The sequence below is a fragment of the Dreissena polymorpha genome, chromosome 4, assembly GCF_020536995.1.
Source record: "Dreissena polymorpha isolate Duluth1 chromosome 4, UMN_Dpol_1.0, whole genome shotgun sequence".
Lineage (NCBI taxonomy): Eukaryota > Metazoa > Mollusca > Bivalvia > Myida > Dreissenidae > Dreissena > Dreissena polymorpha.
In genome coordinates, this window is record NC_068358.1 from 84,126,392 (window position 1) to 84,145,838 (window position 19,447).

Sequence of the window (19,447 nt, forward strand, 5' to 3'; positions counted from 1 at the left end):
GTGATTCCATTTTGAGAACAAATTGCATGCCTGAATATATGCTCCTTCAATGAAAGTCTCCCACATGCATGTATGATCGATGCTTGTCATCATTAGAATTGCCTGACAATTTCCAAAAATTTCTTCTATAGATATTTCACCTATTTAATATCTACAAAGTGTTCAATGTCATGGAAAAAGTGTTCTGTGAAATGCACAGAAAGTGTTATCAGACAATGCTACAACAATGTTGATACACTGTAACTCCAATATAACGCGGATGACGGGGTCCAAGCCACGCAACCGCGTTATAAACGGACAGCGTTATAAGTTTTGAGCTAATTTATTGCAGGGGGATATAAAAACAGGTAAAGTATAGCCTATAATATAGGTCCTGTGTATTGCCATGCTGTGTTGTCATCCGCAAATACTTGCATATGACCGAATCGAACGATAACATAATACATACCGCTTAAAGCGCTTTTCTAATATGCACATGCATCATCCAATAATCCAATATACATTCCATGAAATAATGTTTGCTTATAGAGGCTGCTCTCAGATGTGAAACAAAATGGCTGTGACTTTCCCCTGAAATCTTGGAAACAGACAAGTTTCTGCCAGGTAGCAGTCATAAATCAACATCTTCCTTGGAGTAAAATCCAAAGGATGATTGCTACCTGAAGATATAGTTAAATAATAATAATACAGTACAATGTACAATGTAATATGACAATTGTTAGTTAATAATGAATATTCCAACATGTTGTACTATCGTAAGTTCAATTTGGCGATCAATTTAGGATTTATGCTTCCAGGACATGCGGGAGAAAGAAAACCTGCAATTCATTGACGTTGCAGAGGCACCTTTTCAGAAAGAATTGAAGACTGGCAAGTTTACAGTTCTGGTAAGACAGAGCTTCTTAAATCTCTTACGCACCCTGTTCACATTACTTTATAGAAACTTTACAATCAATATCACTTGTCAAGGGCTATTTTTTAGTGACAATTTTGAAAAAGATTTTGTTTTTGTTTTTATGCTCTCAACGGAGGGCATATAGTTATCGCACTGTCTGTCCGTCTGTCTGTCCGTCTGTCCATCCGTCTGTCTGTCCGTTACACTTTGCGTTTAGGTTTCGAAAAATGCTCATAACTTCTATGTCGCTCCAGATGTAACCTTTATATTTGGTATGCATGTGTATATGGCCTTTCCACACGCACACAAATTTTGACCCCTTCTACCTTGACCTTGAACTTAGGTTCCGCGTTTAGGATTTGAAATCTGCGTTTAGGTTTCGAAAAATGCTCATAACTTCTATGTCTCTTTAGATGTAACCTTCATATAAGGTATGCATGTGTATATGGACAAGGCCTTCCCATACGCACACAAATTTTGACCCCCCTGACCTTGAACTTACGGTCCGCGTTTAGGTTTCAAAATCTTTGTTTAGGTTGCGAAAAATGCTCATAACTTCTATCAAAGCGTTTTTTGGGGGCATATGTCATCCTATGGAGACAGCTCTTGTTTGGCACTGAAAAGATATTTTAACAATCTTGATTTAAAAATGAATATCATTTTATAGACATCAATTGTTGATGAAAATTTGATTTCCTTTGTGAACACTAGTTTTCTGTCAAATATTGCATTCATCGTCTTCAAAATGAAAAAATAGTTAACCGATTTTTTTATTTGTCTTAAGAACAAAACTTATGGAAATTTCTTTGTAAAAGAATTATGCTGTTCTTAGAAGCATTCAATGTGTATTAATAAGTACCAATATTTTACAATAAATGGTCAATTTTCCATATCGAAAGTGACATAACTTCTATTCAAGTGGAGATATTAAAAAAATTGCAAACTGTTTTGTAATACTTATGAAAATATCTATCTTGATGATTTAAAAAAATTATGACAAATATTAGTATTTGACAGGGAATGCTATTTGTCTACAAATAACAAGTGATACATTGAAGCTTCTCCCACAGATCTTGCGAAAATGTGTCTTATGCCATATGCAACCAGTGTCCAATCCTGCTCAAAAGATTCTCTGTCTGCTATCAAATCACGCAATCTTATGCAATGTCTCATACATGTATGTAAGCATGGTAGCTCCGGGCCACACTGCACACATTTGCAGGCTGGTCTGAAGCTACGCTGGCCACATGTGGCATAAGACCCATTTTTGCATGATGCTGCTCATTCAAAGAGGCTAATGAAAGTAAGTGTTTTTTCAAGAACTTTGCCCTGTTCAACTAATAATACACCGTATAACTAGTGCAAAATTCTATGATTTAAATTTGGCATCCAAATATATGATGAGTAAAGACAAATATGATCTGTTTTTTTATGTAACAACATATCGTCGCTGTCGTTCTCAAACCTCCTAGCTACAAAATGCCAACTTTTCAGGAGAGAGAAAAAAACTTCACATTTTTTTATAACGATGTTTTAGAAATTGAAATTCTGTAAAAATACCAAACAAATGAAGCTGCAAAATATGGTATAAGTCCTAGACGCGTGATTCATACTGATAAGTCAGAATGAAATTCAGAAATGGTAGCTACGATATTTTGTCACCACAGTTTTGTCATTTTATGAGGTACGACAATTCGTCCTGATAGGAAACCTCTTAGCTGCAATTATTAAAAGTTTTTGTCAAATGTGTCAAAACGAAATGACGTACCTATAGGTGAAATGACGTAGCTACGACTTTTCGCCGGAAAAAATCCAACAATCAATCTACAACATTTGGTCACGTGGCTTTTTCAAGGGCTCTGATGGGCGTGGAGCTACGAGATAAAGCACAAAACACTGCCAGACTTCACATATTCAGAAAAGACGGATTTTTTTTTGACAATTTTGGAGCTACGAGGCTTGAGAACGACAGCGACGATATTCCTTTTTTAACCTTTATGCAATTACTGACTGTATCATTTTTATGCCCACGAAGGAGGGCATAAAGTGATCGCACTGTCCGTCTGTCTGTCCGTCACACTTTCCATTTAGGTTTCGAAAAATGCTCATAACTTCTATGTCGCTTCAGATGTAACCTTCATATTTGGTATGCATGTGTATATGGACAAGGCCTTTCCATCCGCCCACACATTTTGACCCCTGTGACCTTGACCTTGAACTTAGGGTCCACGTTTAGGTTTCGAAATCTGCGTTTTGGTTTCGAAAAATGCTCATAACTTTTATTAAAGCGTTTAGCGGGGGCATATGTCATCCTATGGAGACAGCTCTTGATTTTAATTAAGAATGTTAAATCATTAGGTATTGGTGTCAGTGGGTCTTTATTTTGCGCTTGGCTGGACCTAACATTATTGAATGAAATATAAAACAAATAATTTCCTCATAGCTGTCACACAGATGTGCAAGGAAGGTATCAAAACTTTCCAATTGTCTCAAGCAGGAATATATACCTTGCTAACTGAAACTGTAAAACACATGTTTCAAGTGAGTGTAAGTGTCACATTGTCAGTAAATCTCGGCTTATCTTTGGGAATAAAATTGTTCATTTTGTTTTCAATAAAATTGTACATTATGTTTCCGATTTAATACACAAGATAAAAATAACCATTAAGCACTTATGTTACTTGAGCATTGCATATCTGCACCAATGCAAATTATATTATTGGCATAATGAAAAATAAATAAAATAATGTGTTTACATTAAGCTAAAAAGGCAATTGTGATGTAAGTAATAAGCTTACAGAACGGTGTTGTAACACAGCTGCAATCATTATAGCAGTGTAATTGATACAACATGCATGCATAGGGCAGTGATTTTATGTGCAATATAAGCTACGCTATTTAGGGCCCTGAGGGTATTCCCAAGTATACTCCCAATACATATTTTTTTTCTCAAAGTATTATTTGACTTAATCTTTTTAATCAGGTGCTTTTTGGGGTTTTCAATGAAATAAGGTGTACATTCCTTTTAATTTCACGGACATAATTTACTGTTAAAAAAATAATTTTATTATTTAAAAAGGTAGTTTTTACTGCAGAGTTGAATGACTATCTGGAATAGGTCCAATATTGATACAGTTGCGTCCTATTCCAGTCCGGTAGAGACTGTCATGGTGCAGGTATTGCGCTGTTTACCGCCCGGCTACACCAACCAAGTGAGACGACCCACCAGACTGTGCTGAAGGCTCTCATTTACCTGCTGGATGCTGCTTTGGAGAGGTCACTTACTTTCTCAATAGTTCTAATTTTGTGTTGAGTCATGCACATTGGAAATGGTGCAATATGAGGTCTACTTAGCTCCAGACCAATCTGCACATTGGCACACTGGTCAGGAGCTACCCTGGCTGTTTATGACTCCAGAAAACCTTGCTATACTTTGTAGCAGAGGGGGATTCTGCTGACCAGACTGAGGTCACTGAGCAAATGAGTGTGCTGGTCTGGAGCTATGCTTTATACATATTGTCTAAGACCCTTTTTTGCATGATGCGGATCATTTAACACCTGTATAATGGTGGGCGTTGTCTTTAACATATCAGCAGCTCATTGATTGTATGCCCCTGGCTGCTTGCTGAGCTAATCAGCAGTTCATTGATTGTATGTCCCTGGCTGCGTGATGAGCTCATCAGCAGCTCATCAAGAGCTCATTGATTGAATGCCACTGACCGCTTGATGAGCTCATCAGCAGCTCATTGATTGTATGCCACTGGCTGCTTGATGAGCTCATCAGCAGCTCATTGATTGTATGCCCCTGGCTGCTTGATGAGCTCATTAGCAGCTCATTGATTGTATGCCTCTGGCTGCTTAATGAGCTCATCAGCAGCTCATTGATTGTATGCCACTGGCCTATTGATGAGCTCATCAGCAGCTCATTGATTGTATGCCACTGGCCAATTGATGAGCTAATCAGCAGTTTATTGATTGTATGTCCCTGATGAGCTCATCAGCAGCTCATTGATTGTATGCCCCTGGCCTGTTGATGAGCTCATCAGCAGCTCATTGATTGTATGTCCCTGGCCTATTGATGAGCTCATCAGCAGCTCATCAGCAGCTCATTGATTGTATGCCCCTGGCCTATTGATGAGCTCATCAGCAGCTCATTGATTGTATGCCCCTGGCCTATTGATGAGCTCATCAGCAGCTCATTGATTGTATGCCTCTGGCTGTCTGATGAGCTCATCAGCAGCTCATTGATTGTATGCCCCTGGCCTATTGATTAGCTCATCAACAGCTCATTGATTGTATGTCCCTGATGAGCTCATCAGCAGCTCATTGATTGTATGCCCCTGGCCTATTGATGAGCTCATCAACAGCTCATTGATTGTATGCCCCTGGCCGCTTGATGAGCTCAGCAGCTCATTGATTGTATACCCTTGGCCTATTGATGAGCTCATCAGCAGCTCATTGATTGTATGCCCCTGGCGTATTGATGAGCTCATCAACAGCTCATTGATTGTATGCCACTGGCCGCTTGATGCAAGAGGTACATAGCTCGTAGCTTGTAGGTCATTCGACATTGACCTAATTAGATATTACAGTAATTCTCTTTTTTTCTCAACTAACAAGAATGTGCCATTTGGTCTAACACTAACACTGTTTGCTTCTTTTCATTTGACACAAAGTTGATATAATGGCCATTCTCTCTTTACATCTTACCATGATTATGTCTTTGCATCGGCCATCTATCACCAACCTGGGGCATGTGTGTTTGTCAAAAACAGATATTGTTCTAAGATTAGAGTATATTGGCATCATGTTTATATAAGTAAGTAAAAGGTATATTTTAATCAACCAGCACAAGCCATTAATTGTTATTCTAAAATTCATATTTCCTGCCGGCTAATACAAGTTGGAGTGACTAAATGTTTACATTTAAACTTTTTGTCAATTATATTGAATATATTCAGAGTATATTTTCACCTTCATATAAAAAAACTGCGAAGAAGAAGGGGTATATTGTTTTGCTGACTGTTTGTCGGTAGACTACGTCTAGTCTGAATGTCGGTAGACCAGTTTGTTTCCGATCAATAACTCGTCAAGGAATTAACTGATTGGCTTGATACTTTACATGTGCATTGGCCTTGGACAGTGGATGACCCTTATTGAAATTGGGGTCACTAGGTCAAAGGTCAAGGCCACTATCACACTAAGTTAACAATCTTGATTAACAGTCGCAACCCTGAAATTTTGTTATGTAAGTTTTAACAACTTTTCACTTCAGAATATAATACATACGGTTTTGGGGAAAGCCAGGCTTAATGCATTGGCATGAAGTATCATTCCAGATTAGCCTGTGCAGTTCGAACAGGTTCATCAGAATGACACTTTCTGCCTAAACTGGATTTTTGTTCAGAGGAGATTTCCTTCAAACGAAATTTTCCATCAAAGCGGAAATTGTATTCCCTTATTAGTCTGTGCGGACCTCACTGGCTTATCTGGGACAAAACTTTATGTACATGCATTTAGACTGGTTTTCTCTTAGTGCTCAACTCTTTAACTTTTATTTCAGCCGTGAGACTCAACGTAATGGTCTTGTGTTTGTTTACGACATGTCTGACTCTAAGTATGGAAACTTTGACTACGACCTCAGCATTAAGATACTCAACATGTTGAAGGTACAGTGAATATGTAGCATCCTCTTTTACCTAAACATTGAGGAGGTTTCTGTGATGCGCCATTATCAAAATTACGGAAAATATGCTTTCACTTTGGTACTTTCTAATGTCTTTTTACCAAATCTGTGAAATATTGATATCAAATGAGGTTTAACATAATTTACTAAATTTGACATTGAAAAACATTCATCTTATAAGTGGTGTTAAAAGAAGTAAAAATGTAAAGCACAGATTTTTTCTGTAATTTTAACTAAGGTTCAATAAAGACACACCAATAAAATGTGTATGATTAGAGGAATCATATTTTCGCAAATATACTAATTTAGAACTAAAAAATGAATGTATTTGTTTGATCTCAGAAGCTAGTCTCTTCATAGGTTTTTAATGTTATTTAAATATATAAAACTTTATTCCTTTTCATTAAGGGTGCATATCCAGCGAGACTGAAAAAAGTTCTCATCGTGACTGCTCCACTCTGGTTTAAAGCCCCCTTTAAGATACTGCGCCTCTTTGTCAGAGAAAAACTGCGAGATCGGGTAGGCAGACCATGGCGTGGCTTTTTATTTGTTTGTCTTGTTAATTGGTACTTAATAAAGTCTATAGTTATGATGACAAAATAAATTGTGTTGTTAAGAATTGAGAAGTATATTTCAAGTTAATAAATCCCCTGCAGGTTTAATCAGAGCTGACTATAGGTTAGCCCTTTGGCCATTCATGTTTTTGTCATTCTGTGTGGCTGTAATTCCATTATTCCTTGCAAATCTGGATCCCACGGAAACTCAAGTGTACTTAAAATTTGCAGGGGTCAAAATGAAATTTTCTGGGGTCAAAATACTGAAGTCCAGAATTATTTTCTTTCTGCATATGTGTTAAATTCTCCGAAATGTTTCTTGGTATAAATAAAAAAAACAGCATTTTTATCTCGACATCCTTATTATGTACTTCTTGACTTCCTTCAAGATACTTTTATTCCCTCTCCCAGGTGTACACAGTGAACCAAAACCAGTTGCTAGAACACATTCCTAGGGACTCGCTGCCCAATAAGTTTGGCGGCAACCTTAAGGTCGACCACAAGCACTGGCTGCAGGTTTGTGCCATCATCCACCAGACAAATGACCAGGAGGTCATCAACGCGTACTTTGTGTCGCGCAAACGATCATTGATGTCGCAAGGTTCGAGCGATAATTCTGAGTTTGTTCACATCGATGGTATCGAATCTGAGGACTCGAAAGAGAGTGTGACTGAAAAACAGAGCAATGAAGGGCATGAAAAGAATGATGTCATTGATAGAAATGGCTTTGAAAAGGAAGTTAACTTTGAAAAGGAGGACAATCGTAATCACTCTAAACGAAGACGCAATTCTGGTAATCAGACAAGTAAGCATTCTAATGGTTGGTCTCCCAATGACGTCAATGAATCTTACCCAGTAGATGCGTATGGTGCTCCCAAACCATGCAAGAAGCGGTCAGGGTCAGGTGCTGACCAGTCAATGCAAATCCCAGAGCAGGGGGGCATGACTGTAGAGGAGCTGGTAGAGCATGTTAAATCCCTTGGCAAGAAAGGCCTGCATGAAGAATATGGCCTCATAAGAAGGGAACCACCTGCGGGTACCTTTGAAGTTTCAAAGTAGGTGTTCAATTTGAGTTTTTTGTTATATTTTGCTGCCTATTTTAAGGTTAAAGGCATTATGGCAAACACTCAATTCCTACTTCAATGTTAATTTTAATTTTTGCAGCTGACATAATCACAAGTTCAAGGTAAACGTTTATCATATTGTTTTGAGATGTTACTATATTTGCTCAAATAAAAGATGCGATTGTTGCTGTATTGTTAGGGCCAAGCACAATGTGCCCAAGAACCGCTACTCTGACGTGCTGTGCCTGGACCACTCACGGTTCATACTGCCTGCTGAGGAGAACGACCCCTCCTCAGACTATATTAACGCTAACTTTGTTGACGGGTACATGCAGAAATATGCCTATATCAGCACACAGGGTATGTCAATCCAAAGTTGTTCTGTAATGCTTCACAAGATTAGTTTATTATCTGAATTTAATTTAATGTATCTCAGTTGTTTACTTGGTTTTTAGCAAGGCCGTTTTCGGAGAAAACCCGAGCTATTGTCATAGCCAGCTCGTCGTCCGCCGTAGGCGTTTTGCTCAAACCTTAACATTGGCCATAACTTTTTAAATATTGAAGATAGCACCTTGATATTTGGCATGCATGTGTATCTCATGGAGCTGCACATTTTGAGTGAAAAAATTTCAAGGTGAACATCATCCTTTAAGGTCTAGGGTCGAAAAAAAAAGTCAAGGGAAGTAATAAGCTTTAAATGGACATAGTTATCTGACCTGCCCATGCATATATATTTTTGTTAAATAAATCAAAGCGGCGCAGTAGGCGGCATTGTGTTTCTGACAAACACATTGGGGTAAAAGGTAAAGGTCATCCTTTACTGTCTGTGGTAAAAAATACAGATTTAAGGGAAGTAATAAGCTTTTAAAAAGGGAGAAAATTATTCAATATTGAACATAGCCTCTTTATATATTTGGCATGCATGTGTATCTCATGGAGCTGCACATTTTGAGTGGTGAATCTACAGTCACGGGTAGTGGCTTTTAATTATTTGCTACTAAAAATAGAGATTTGTTACAGACAATTATTTTCAAGGGAAGTAATTTATATAATTATAAATCTCATATTATATATTTCCTTACCAAGAATTGAAGTTCTTTTCACAGTTACTGTACAGAGTTATTATTTTGATTATTTATAACCCAAACAATTGATTTGTCAAAGTTTTTTTTAATGATATAATTATAATTTCTTTGATGTTCATTACATACCTGTGGACTTATGTCCATAGATACATGATCAACTCTGGCTATGCTCTGTTTTAAACCACAGGCCTTGGTTGTCAGTGATGTCTGAAATGGTCATAATTGACTGTGAGTCCCCTCCCCCCGGTTGGATTGGACAAAATTCAAGGGAAGTAATAAAATTTAAAGGGAGATGATTTCTATACCTGCCAAATGATAAATAGAAATGTTATTTCAATGCGGCGCAGTAGGGGGCATTGTGTATCTGACAAACAAATCTCTTGTTGGGTCACTAGGTCAAAGGTCAAGGTCACTGTGACCTCTATAAAAAAAAAAAAAAAATCTGACAAGCTTTCGCAGCCGAGCGCGGCACCCGTTATGCGGTGCTCTTGTTTGAGTCCTGTCTTTAATAATCGGTTTTAAATATTAAAGTGAGTTATAAACTTGGAAAATACTTAAAACCAGTAACATAAAAATACACTTTTTAATTTATGTTTTTTTTATTTTGATTGTGTGTATTATAGTAATAAAACATGTTATCTTCTATAAATTCTTCTTAAGGTTTACATTATGTTTCATTCACATAAATTCACCATTATTTCTCAAGTGTTTTAAACAATAAATTAGTACTAAGTCACATAGTATTTTCATATTAACTGCTATTGAACAAGAAGCTGAACTATTTGTAAACAATTGTCATAAAAAATGTTTAGGCTTATCTTATAACACTAAATGGTGTCAGATTGCTTACAAATATTAAGCTGCGTCATAAAAAAAGGGGCTATATTTGGCCAGTGTAGCTCAAGACCAGCATACCCAATTGTGCGGTCTTGGCAGGTGCTAAGCTGTCCACTAATGAGACCACAAAAACGTGCATAACTTAGTAGCTGAGCAGACAGCAAAGCTTTTGATCAGACTGTGCAATTTCACACTGGTCTGGAGCTACACTGATGGCTTATGGAATGGTCTGGAGCTACACTGATGGCTTACGGAATGGTCTGGAGCTACACTGATGGCTTATGGAATACCATTTTTGTCATAAGGTGGCTTATGTGGTTTCAGGTCCATTGCCGAAGACGTTTGCCGACTTCTGGCGGATGGTTTGGTTGTCCCAGTGCGTCACAATAGTGATGACTACCAAGTAAGCGCAGATTTGTAAGACATTGTAGCAAAAATATTTGATGAAACAAATTTTTTATCCGACATTACCCTTTGTTTCATAAAATTGCTCATAGAAAGTGCCTTGTCTCCTATCCCTTAAAGATGAAAAAAACACTGCATAAAACTGTGTCAGTCTGATGCGCAGGTTTTAAACCACTCGGCCTATCACTCTTTTTTTGTTTGAATTTTTACCTGTCATAACGCCAAATCTTTGTTAATTTGTCAATAAACAAAATAGAAAAGATAAATGGATTGTCATTTCTTTCTTAATGCAATTTTCTGAGAAGGTAGATGAAACCTGATTTCAACTTCAGGACGCAGGAGAAGGGTCGTGTAAAGTGTGGTCAGTACTGGCCGGAGCAGACCGGTTTGCTGGAGTGTGGAGAGTTCATAGTGACCAGCACAGCTATTGAGCAGAATAGAGAATACACTATCACAACGCTAAGGCTACTTAATACTAATGTATGAATCATCTACATGTAGTTTTAGTTGATAATTTTATATGCTTAGTTTCAACCTTTTTATTATTGCATGATTTCATTGAAAGCTGAAGAATAATTGATTCACTCTTGAATTTCCTAGTAAGAACCAGTATTCAATGTCTTATGAAGATCTTGGGAACGCTTCTATAGTGGCGATTGGGCATTTTACCTTGCTAGACAAACAGCATATCTACAATGTCCCTGTAACATGAAATAAATGGGGCTTATATGCAAACAGCTCTTATAGGGTATGCGGCCAGCTTAGCTCTAGACCAGCCCCAGTCTGGTCTTGATTTACACTGTCTGCTATAAAGTCATGAAAGTTCTTGTGTTGCTGTCTAATTAGCGGACTGGGTAGCACCTGACCAGACTGAAAGTTCAGAACTAAAAAATTACTTTACTGATAAGTTTTAATCAAGGGCTTGCAATTTACAAAATTTATGATTATTATGATCAAGGTCAAGATCACTTTAACTAAATATAGAAAATGGCTTCAGCTAAATAAATAATTTTGAGTTGAGTTATTTCGTGGATACATATAGGATCTGGCATGAGTTGTCATATCATACCATATTTAATTAAACATTAAACGAGTTCAGGAATTTTGTTAGTAATTGAGCCTTTGGCGAGCTTACTAACTAATTTTCTGGACGAGTTTAATAAAGTATGATATGACAACGAGTGTCAGATCTTTTTTATCACATGCTTTTAAATGAGCCGATTAAATAAATATTTACACAAACATAATAATAAATCCCGAATGTTGTTTACATTTCGTGATGTCATTTGATGATGCAACGTCATTTCAGCAAAATAACAAAATGCGATTGGTCAATAAACGGTCGAAAACTAAGCCAATAAAAACGCCTAAAAATGTTGTATTACACATGTGTAATATAAAAAATTATGTAATGGTTGTATTACATGGGAAACGGGGTATAGCATGTGATAAAAGCATATATATACTTTCACAACTTTATTTCTTTTTGCATCTTGGTCAAGATCAACAGTAAAGGTCATTGTTAGATAATAAAAAAAAAAAAGGTTTTCATTCAAAATCAAAGTTTATGTGTCTCATATGATATCTTGCTAATTAATAAAATAGTAAATAACTACCTTCTGTGCAAGAAGTTTTGTTCAGAAAAAAGGGCTAAAAACCTTGACAAGAGCAAGAAAAATCTTAGGCACTTTCCCAGGACAGCTCTCATTTGTGCTAGGTGGTACCCTGGAAGTGCTTCCGTAATGTTGTGTAAGGTTAGGAACACAAGTTATAAAACTTAAGCCTTTTCACCCTTTCAGACTTCAGAATTGCGGTCAGTTCAGCACCTACAGTTCACAAGCTGGCCGGACTATGGGATTCCGCCAGCCTCTGGGTTCCTGGAATTCATACTGCGTGTTCGAGCATGCCAGGCTGAGAACACCCGGCTACTGGAACCTTCATGGCAGGGACACCCGCTGGGGCCACCCATGGTTGTACACTGCAGTGCTGGCATTGGACGAACAGGTAGAGTGAATTGTGATTCTTGCATATTAATGTTTGTCTGTTGATCTTTCTGCAGAAATGAGTGGAGTAAACAAACAAACAAAAATATACAAAATCTACATTTCTTAGGCAATTAAATTTAAACTTGAAATTTGTCATCACAGTTAGTATAGATGAATTTTTCCATTTCTCCATTCCCATTATCCACACCCCCTGAGCTATTTGCCCTTGAATATAGAAGCAGAAAGGGGGTGTTGTTCACATTTGTGTGTTCATTTGCAGAGGCGTATCCAGATTTTTTTCCGAGGGGGGGCTCAACTGGGGAGGGTGCGGGAGGGGTGTCCCCTTCCGTCGTTGATTTTTTTTTGAAATGGTACCTTCAAGTAATGCAGTTTCATGCTATCTAATCAGCATTTTGCATGATAAAAGTGCATGTAAAACAAGGACTTGAGTTCAGACATTAAGTGTGACAGACACACAGACAGACACACAGGGGTAAATAAAATGTCTCTCAAACCAGTATTTTGTTTTAATAACATTACTACGCCAGAGTTTGTGCTACGCCGGACGACTAAAATAAGAAAAAACCCAGTTTAATTGCATTAAAAATCTTACTTCAACTGAAATAGTCCAAATTTATGCCTTTTCCGTGCATTTTTTCGGTACTCTTCATTAAACTTGCGCATAAATTGCAGACCACTGCGCTAGTGTTAACACATAAATTCAAGTATTTGATTTATTTTAAAGAAAATTCGTTTACTTTTTCACGATTCCCAGAAATGGTTGCATGGAACAATCTGTGCGCGCACATCGCGAAAATATGAGACATGCCGATATCCACATGTTCAGTGGGTATACCCTGTCCCGATTTGATGATAATTTAATCAAATCTTTTAATAGTAATATATATGCCGAAATTGTATTGGAACAAATTGCGAACGATGTAGTTTTTTTTTCAGTTCTTGAGCACTTTTTTCATGTCAATGTTGCTCAAAAGAAGATCGACCGTTAAAACAGAAACTTGTTAAATGGTAAATAAAAGTTATGAAAAAAAGTAAAATTAATCTTTCGGTTTCTCTAAATTTGTTCAGTGAATCGAATTTTCGAAGTTTTGTTGACCTCATGTCTATTGCAATCGAGTGCTCTCGCTTTTCGGATGTTACCTCTCGACTCAAGGTAAACAACGCGCGAAGTGTATGTCATTTGCGGATGTGTATGGAACTATCGGCTTTGTGTGGTCAAACACGCTCTAAATAAACAATTTTGACATGGATTTAACAGGAATGAAATAAATCTTTTTAGGTACATCGTTTATTGCGGCAATGTTTGAATTCATTCAGAAATTATTTTAGTTGTTTCCTTAACCGCTCGACTGAAGGTAAATGGAGGATATTGTTTTTCACAAGTCCCATGCAGCAGCCATTTGTAAACATTTACCTATCGCTAAATGTATCGATGAATTTCATAAGTTGAATGTACCTCCTTCAGCCAATCAAATAGCGCAGTTTATCACTTGCAGTCAATGAAGCGTTCAGTTTAGCTGGCGAAGGTTAGATCGTCTGCACATGCCTGGGGGCTAATCAAACAAATTGACAGCTGTTAATGGCCTAATTAGGGGCATATGACAGGAAATACACAAGTGAATTGGAACTGTAAGGGGCTCATTTTTTTAAAATCATATCTAGCCAGCCAGCTGGGGGGGGGGGCTTTAGCCCCCTAGCCCCCCACCTAAATACGCCTCTGATTTGAAGGTTAAATATTGTTGTTAATTTTCTGATAAAGGTATCCTACTGCAGTGAAGTGTTGCTAAAACACACCAGGATGTAGAATTCAATGAAAAGAATGTTGATGTAGTACAACATTAGAGCAATGGAAACACACGTATAAATGCTAGACAACCACTGCTAAAGTGCACATTCCAACACTTGCATCATAACATTACCATTTTTGAAGTCTAATAGATGATTGTAATCATCAGGCAAGATCCGACCAGACTAACCATTCTAAAAGTTAACATAAAAAAGGACAATAACAAATGTAAATAAAATACATTTAGATTTTTTTAGCTCACCAAAGCACAGCTTGCTCAATTTGCTCATGTTGTTGTGATTAAGCCAAAATACAAAAATGAAAGGTGGCCTGAAAAAAACAAGGGTTATCTTTTTTTAAGGAAAAAAACGTTGTTTGGTAAACATTGACTTAATTGTGCTGTTTCCAATCAAGAACTTATTTTCAAGCATCCATTCAGCATATATTCCATGAGGTTTGTTCCTTATTAAAAAGTACATGGATGCTAATTCCAACAAATACGGTATGTTACTATATAAAATCATCAATAGCCAATAAAAACATGTTGTGTCTTAAATTATGAGAAATGGAAGAGGTGCTAAAAAAATGGACACATTTTAAAAGGTTGAGTCATAAAAATGCAAGAAGGCCCCTCGCCATTCCGCTAAATGCCTATTGTTGAATTTTTGTATTGATCAATTATAATCTGTAACTTTTCTTGCCTGGTACCTTCATAAACACTGACTTCAGTCTATTACCACACCAGGTACCTTCATCGACACTGACATCAGTCTATTACCACACCAGGTACCTTCATCAACACTGATATCAGTCTATTACCACAGCAGGTACCTTCATCAACACTGACATCAGTTTATTACCACACCAGGTACCTTCATCAGCACTGATATCAGTCTATTAGCACACCAGGTACCTTCATCAACACTGACATCAGTCTATTACCACACCAGGTACCTTCATCAACACTGACATCAGTCTATTACCACACCAGGTACCTTCATCAACACTGACATCAGTCTATTACCACACCAGGTACCTTCATCAACACTGACATCATTGTATTACCACACCAGGTACCTTCATCAACACTGACTTCAGTCTATTACCACACCAGGTACCTTCATCAACACTGTCATCAGTCTATTACCACACTAGGTACCTTCATCAACACTGACATCAGTTTATTACCACTACAGGTACCTTCATCAGCACTGATATCAGTCTATTACCACACCAGGTACCTTCATCAGCACTGATATCAGTCTATTACCATACCAGGTACCTTCATCAGCACTGATATCAGTCTATTACCATACCAGGTACCTTCATCAGCACTGATATCAGTCTATTACCACACCAGGTACCTTCATCAACACTGACATCAGTCTATTACCACACCAGGTACCTTCATCAACACTGACATCAGTCTATTACCACACCAGGTACCTTCATCAACACTGACATCAGTTTATTACCACACCAGGTACCTTCATCAACACTGACTTCAGTCTATTACCACACCAGGTACCTTCATCAGCACTGATATCAGTCTATTTCCGCACCAGGTACCTTCATAAACACTGACATCAGTCTATTTCCACACCAGGTACCTTCATCAACACTGACATCTGTATATTTCCACACCAGGTACTTTCATCAATACTGACATCAGTCTATTTTCACACCAGGTACCTTCATAAATACTGACATCAGTTTATTACCACACCAGGTACCTTCATCAACACTGACATCAGTTTATTTCCACACCAGGTACCTTCATAAACACTGATATCAGTCTATTTCCGCACCAGGTACCTTCATAAACACTGACATCAGTCTATTTCCACACCAGGTACCTTCATCAACACTGACATCAGTATATTTCCACACCAGGTACTTTCATCAATACTGACATCAGTCTATTTTCACACCAGGTACCTTCAACAACACTGACAATAGTCTTTTCTGCACCAGGTACCTTCATCAACACTGACATCAGTCTATTTCCACACCAGGTACCTTCATCAACACCGACATCAGTCTATTTCCACATCAGGTACCTTCATCAACACTAACATCAGTTATTTCCACACCAGGTACCTTCATCAACACTGACATCAGTCTATTTCCACACCAGGTACTTTCATCAACACTGACATCAGTCTTTTTCCACACCAGGTACCTTCATCAACACTGATATCAGTCTATTTCCACACCAGGTACCTTCATCATTACTGACATCAGTCTATTTCCACACCAAGTACCTTCTGCAACACTGACATCAGTCTATTTCCCCACCAGGTACCTTCATAAACACTGACATCAGTCTATTTCCGCACCAGGTACCTTCATCAACACTGACATCAGTCTTATTTCCACACCAGGTACCTTCATCAACACTGACATCAGTTTATTTCCACACCAGGTACCTTCATAAACACTGATATCAGTCTATTTCCGCACCAGGTACCTTCATCAACACTGACATCAGTTTATTACCACACCAGGTACCTTCATAAACACTGATACATGTATCAGTCTATTTCCGCACCAGGTACCTTCATAAACACTGACATCAGTCTATTTCCACACCAGGTACCTTCATCAACACTGACATCTGTATATTTCCACACCAGGTACTTTCATCAATACTGACATCAGTCTATTTTCACACCAGGTACCTTCATAAACACTGACATCAGTTTATTACCACACCAGGTACCTTCATCAACACTGACATCAGTTTATTTCCACACCAGGTACCTTCATAAACACTGATATCAGTCTATTTCCGCACCAGGTACCTTCATAAACACTGACATCAGTCTATTTCCACACCAGGTACCTTCATCAACACTGACATCAGTATATTTCCACACCAGGTACTTTCATCAATACTGACATCAGTCTATTTTCACACCAGGTACCTTCAACAACACTGACAATAGTCTTTTCTGCACCAGGTACCTTCATCAACACTGACATCAGTCTATTTCCACACCAGTTACCTTCATCAATACTAGCATCAGTCTATTTCCACACCAGGTACCTTTATCAACACTGACATTAGTCTATTTCCACACCAGGTACCTTCATCAACACTGTCATCAGTCTATTTCCACACCAGGTACCTTCATCAACACTGACATCAGTCTATTTCCACACCAGGTACCTTCATCAACACTGACATCAGTCTAAGTCGCTTGGACCACATCCACACGGTGAATATTCGTGAGACGGTACGCCGGATCCGATCACAGCGCGCCTTCAGCATCCAAATGCCAGACCAGTATGTGTTCTGTCACCTTGCTGTGATAGAGTACGCCAAAAAACATGGACTCCTTAGTGAAGAGTGTCCTGTATTGGAAGACAGCGACAGTGAAGGGTTTTAACCAGATCTGTCAAGGACTCTGTGACGCAGAAAAATGCTAGGCGGATAAAAAGTTGTTTGTTTTTCATTAACACTCCTAAAATATGAGAAAGACAGGTGGTCCATAATTTGTGTTTCATTTGAAAAAAGTACCATCCAGTTGTTATTACCAATTTAAATAAGGACGTTCAATGCAAAAAGTTTCTCTCTGCCCAAAAGTATTTTATTTGTAAACGTTAAATTTGCTAATATGATCAAATGTAGCTAAAAAGATTGAAAACTTATCCTGGAATACAAAAAGGTTGAGACATTGTTATCAAATAAGGGTCTGTTGTGCTAGTGGAAACAAACACATTTTTAACACCTTATGAGTAATATTATGTGCAATCAGTTTTTTCTTTGTTGTTTATTGTTAAAATTGATTTAGGGCCATGTTTTCCTGTTGATCTGTATTGTGTCTGTCTGAACATTAACATGTGTGTAAATTGTACATATTTTTAGCTCACCTGAGCACAAGGTGCTCATGGTGAGCTTTTGTGATCGCCTTTTGTCCAACGTCCATCGTGCGTTGTCCGTTGTGCGAAGTCATCATTTGCCTTGTTCACTCTATAGAGGCCACATTTATTGTCCAATCTTCATGAAATTTGGTCAGAAGATTGGTCTCAATGATATCTTGGATGAGTTCGAAAATGGTTACGTTTGCTTGAAAAACATGGCTGCCAAGGGGCGGGGCATTTTTCCTTATATGGCTATATATGGCTATAGCAAAATCTTGCTAACACTCTAGAGGCCACATTTATTGTCCGATCCTCATAAAACTTGGTCAGAAGATTCATCCCAATGATATCTTTGACGAGTTCAAAAATGATGTCGGTTGGTTGAAAAACATGGCTGCCAAGGGGCGGGGCATTTTTCCTTATATGGCTATATACATGTACATGTATGGCTATAGTAAAATCTTTTTAACTTTCTAGTTTGCTCAATCTTCATGAAATTTGGTCAGAACATTTGTTTCCTGTGCAGTAAAGTTTGGTTTTATTATGTCAATATTATGTGACATTAACTGTATTATGTAATTTTTCATAACACAGAATTTTCATAGTTAACATAACTGTTTTAGTCATTTACATTTATGATAAGCCTTTCAACTAAGAGATAACTGAAAGAAAGACAACATGTACATGATTTTGCAGTGTTTATGCAGTATTTATCTCCCTTTTTTAACCTGGTTCAGAAATCCATTTTTAGTTTTGCTCTGGAATTTGGGAATATATTAATCATTGATAAATGCACTGTTCTGAGGGAAAATTGACCACTCTGCCATTGATCTCTTCTGAACTGTATAAAATAAGCTGTTTTGGCTGATTTAAACACCTCTTGATGCTTTCTTGAAAAGTTAACAGCTCCTGAAAAAGGTTGGAGTTTTGAAATAATTAAACTCTAAATTATTTTAAACACCAGCATAAAGACATTTTGGCATTATTTTCTAAATCATTCTTATTATTTAGATTATTTTTATTTGGTATTTTCTAAATTAGAAAGACTCTATTCTATTTCAATAACTGTAGTAAATTTTTCTTATTTTTTTATTTGATTCACTGAAGTTTCCTAATCTCCATAAATTTTGTTCTTTAGATTAAATTAGACCTATTTTGTAAACTACATCAGTTTTTTTGACAGATTTTGAATTTCTTTTTACATTCATTAAGGTATTTACTGTATGTTGTTCATTTTTGTAACGATACTTAGATTCTTTAGA

The 19,447-nt window shown here is 37.5% G+C and overlaps 1 protein-coding gene across 1 annotated transcript in view; it reads left to right on the forward strand.

Moving 5' to 3' along the window:
• LOC127877773 (tyrosine-protein phosphatase non-receptor type 9-like) overlaps nt 1-18,235 on the forward strand; it is a 28,170-nt gene extending 9,935 nt beyond the window's left edge. The window contains exons 3-12 of the mRNA XM_052424001.1: nt 798-887; nt 4,047-4,171; nt 6,459-6,564; nt 6,990-7,100; nt 7,547-8,190; nt 8,399-8,559; nt 10,446-10,524; nt 10,859-11,006; nt 12,326-12,530; nt 17,487-18,235. Of these exons, the coding sequence (XP_052279961.1) occupies nt 798-887; nt 4,047-4,171; nt 6,459-6,564; nt 6,990-7,100; nt 7,547-8,190; nt 8,399-8,559; nt 10,446-10,524; nt 10,859-11,006; nt 12,326-12,530; nt 17,487-17,710 (1,893 nt within the window). The 3' untranslated portion in view covers nt 17,711-18,235. The remainder of the gene's footprint in view (nt 1-797; nt 888-4,046; nt 4,172-6,458; nt 6,565-6,989; nt 7,101-7,546; nt 8,191-8,398; nt 8,560-10,445; nt 10,525-10,858; nt 11,007-12,325; nt 12,531-17,486) is intronic.
• The last annotated feature ends 1,212 nt before the right edge of the window (nt 18,236-19,447 follow it).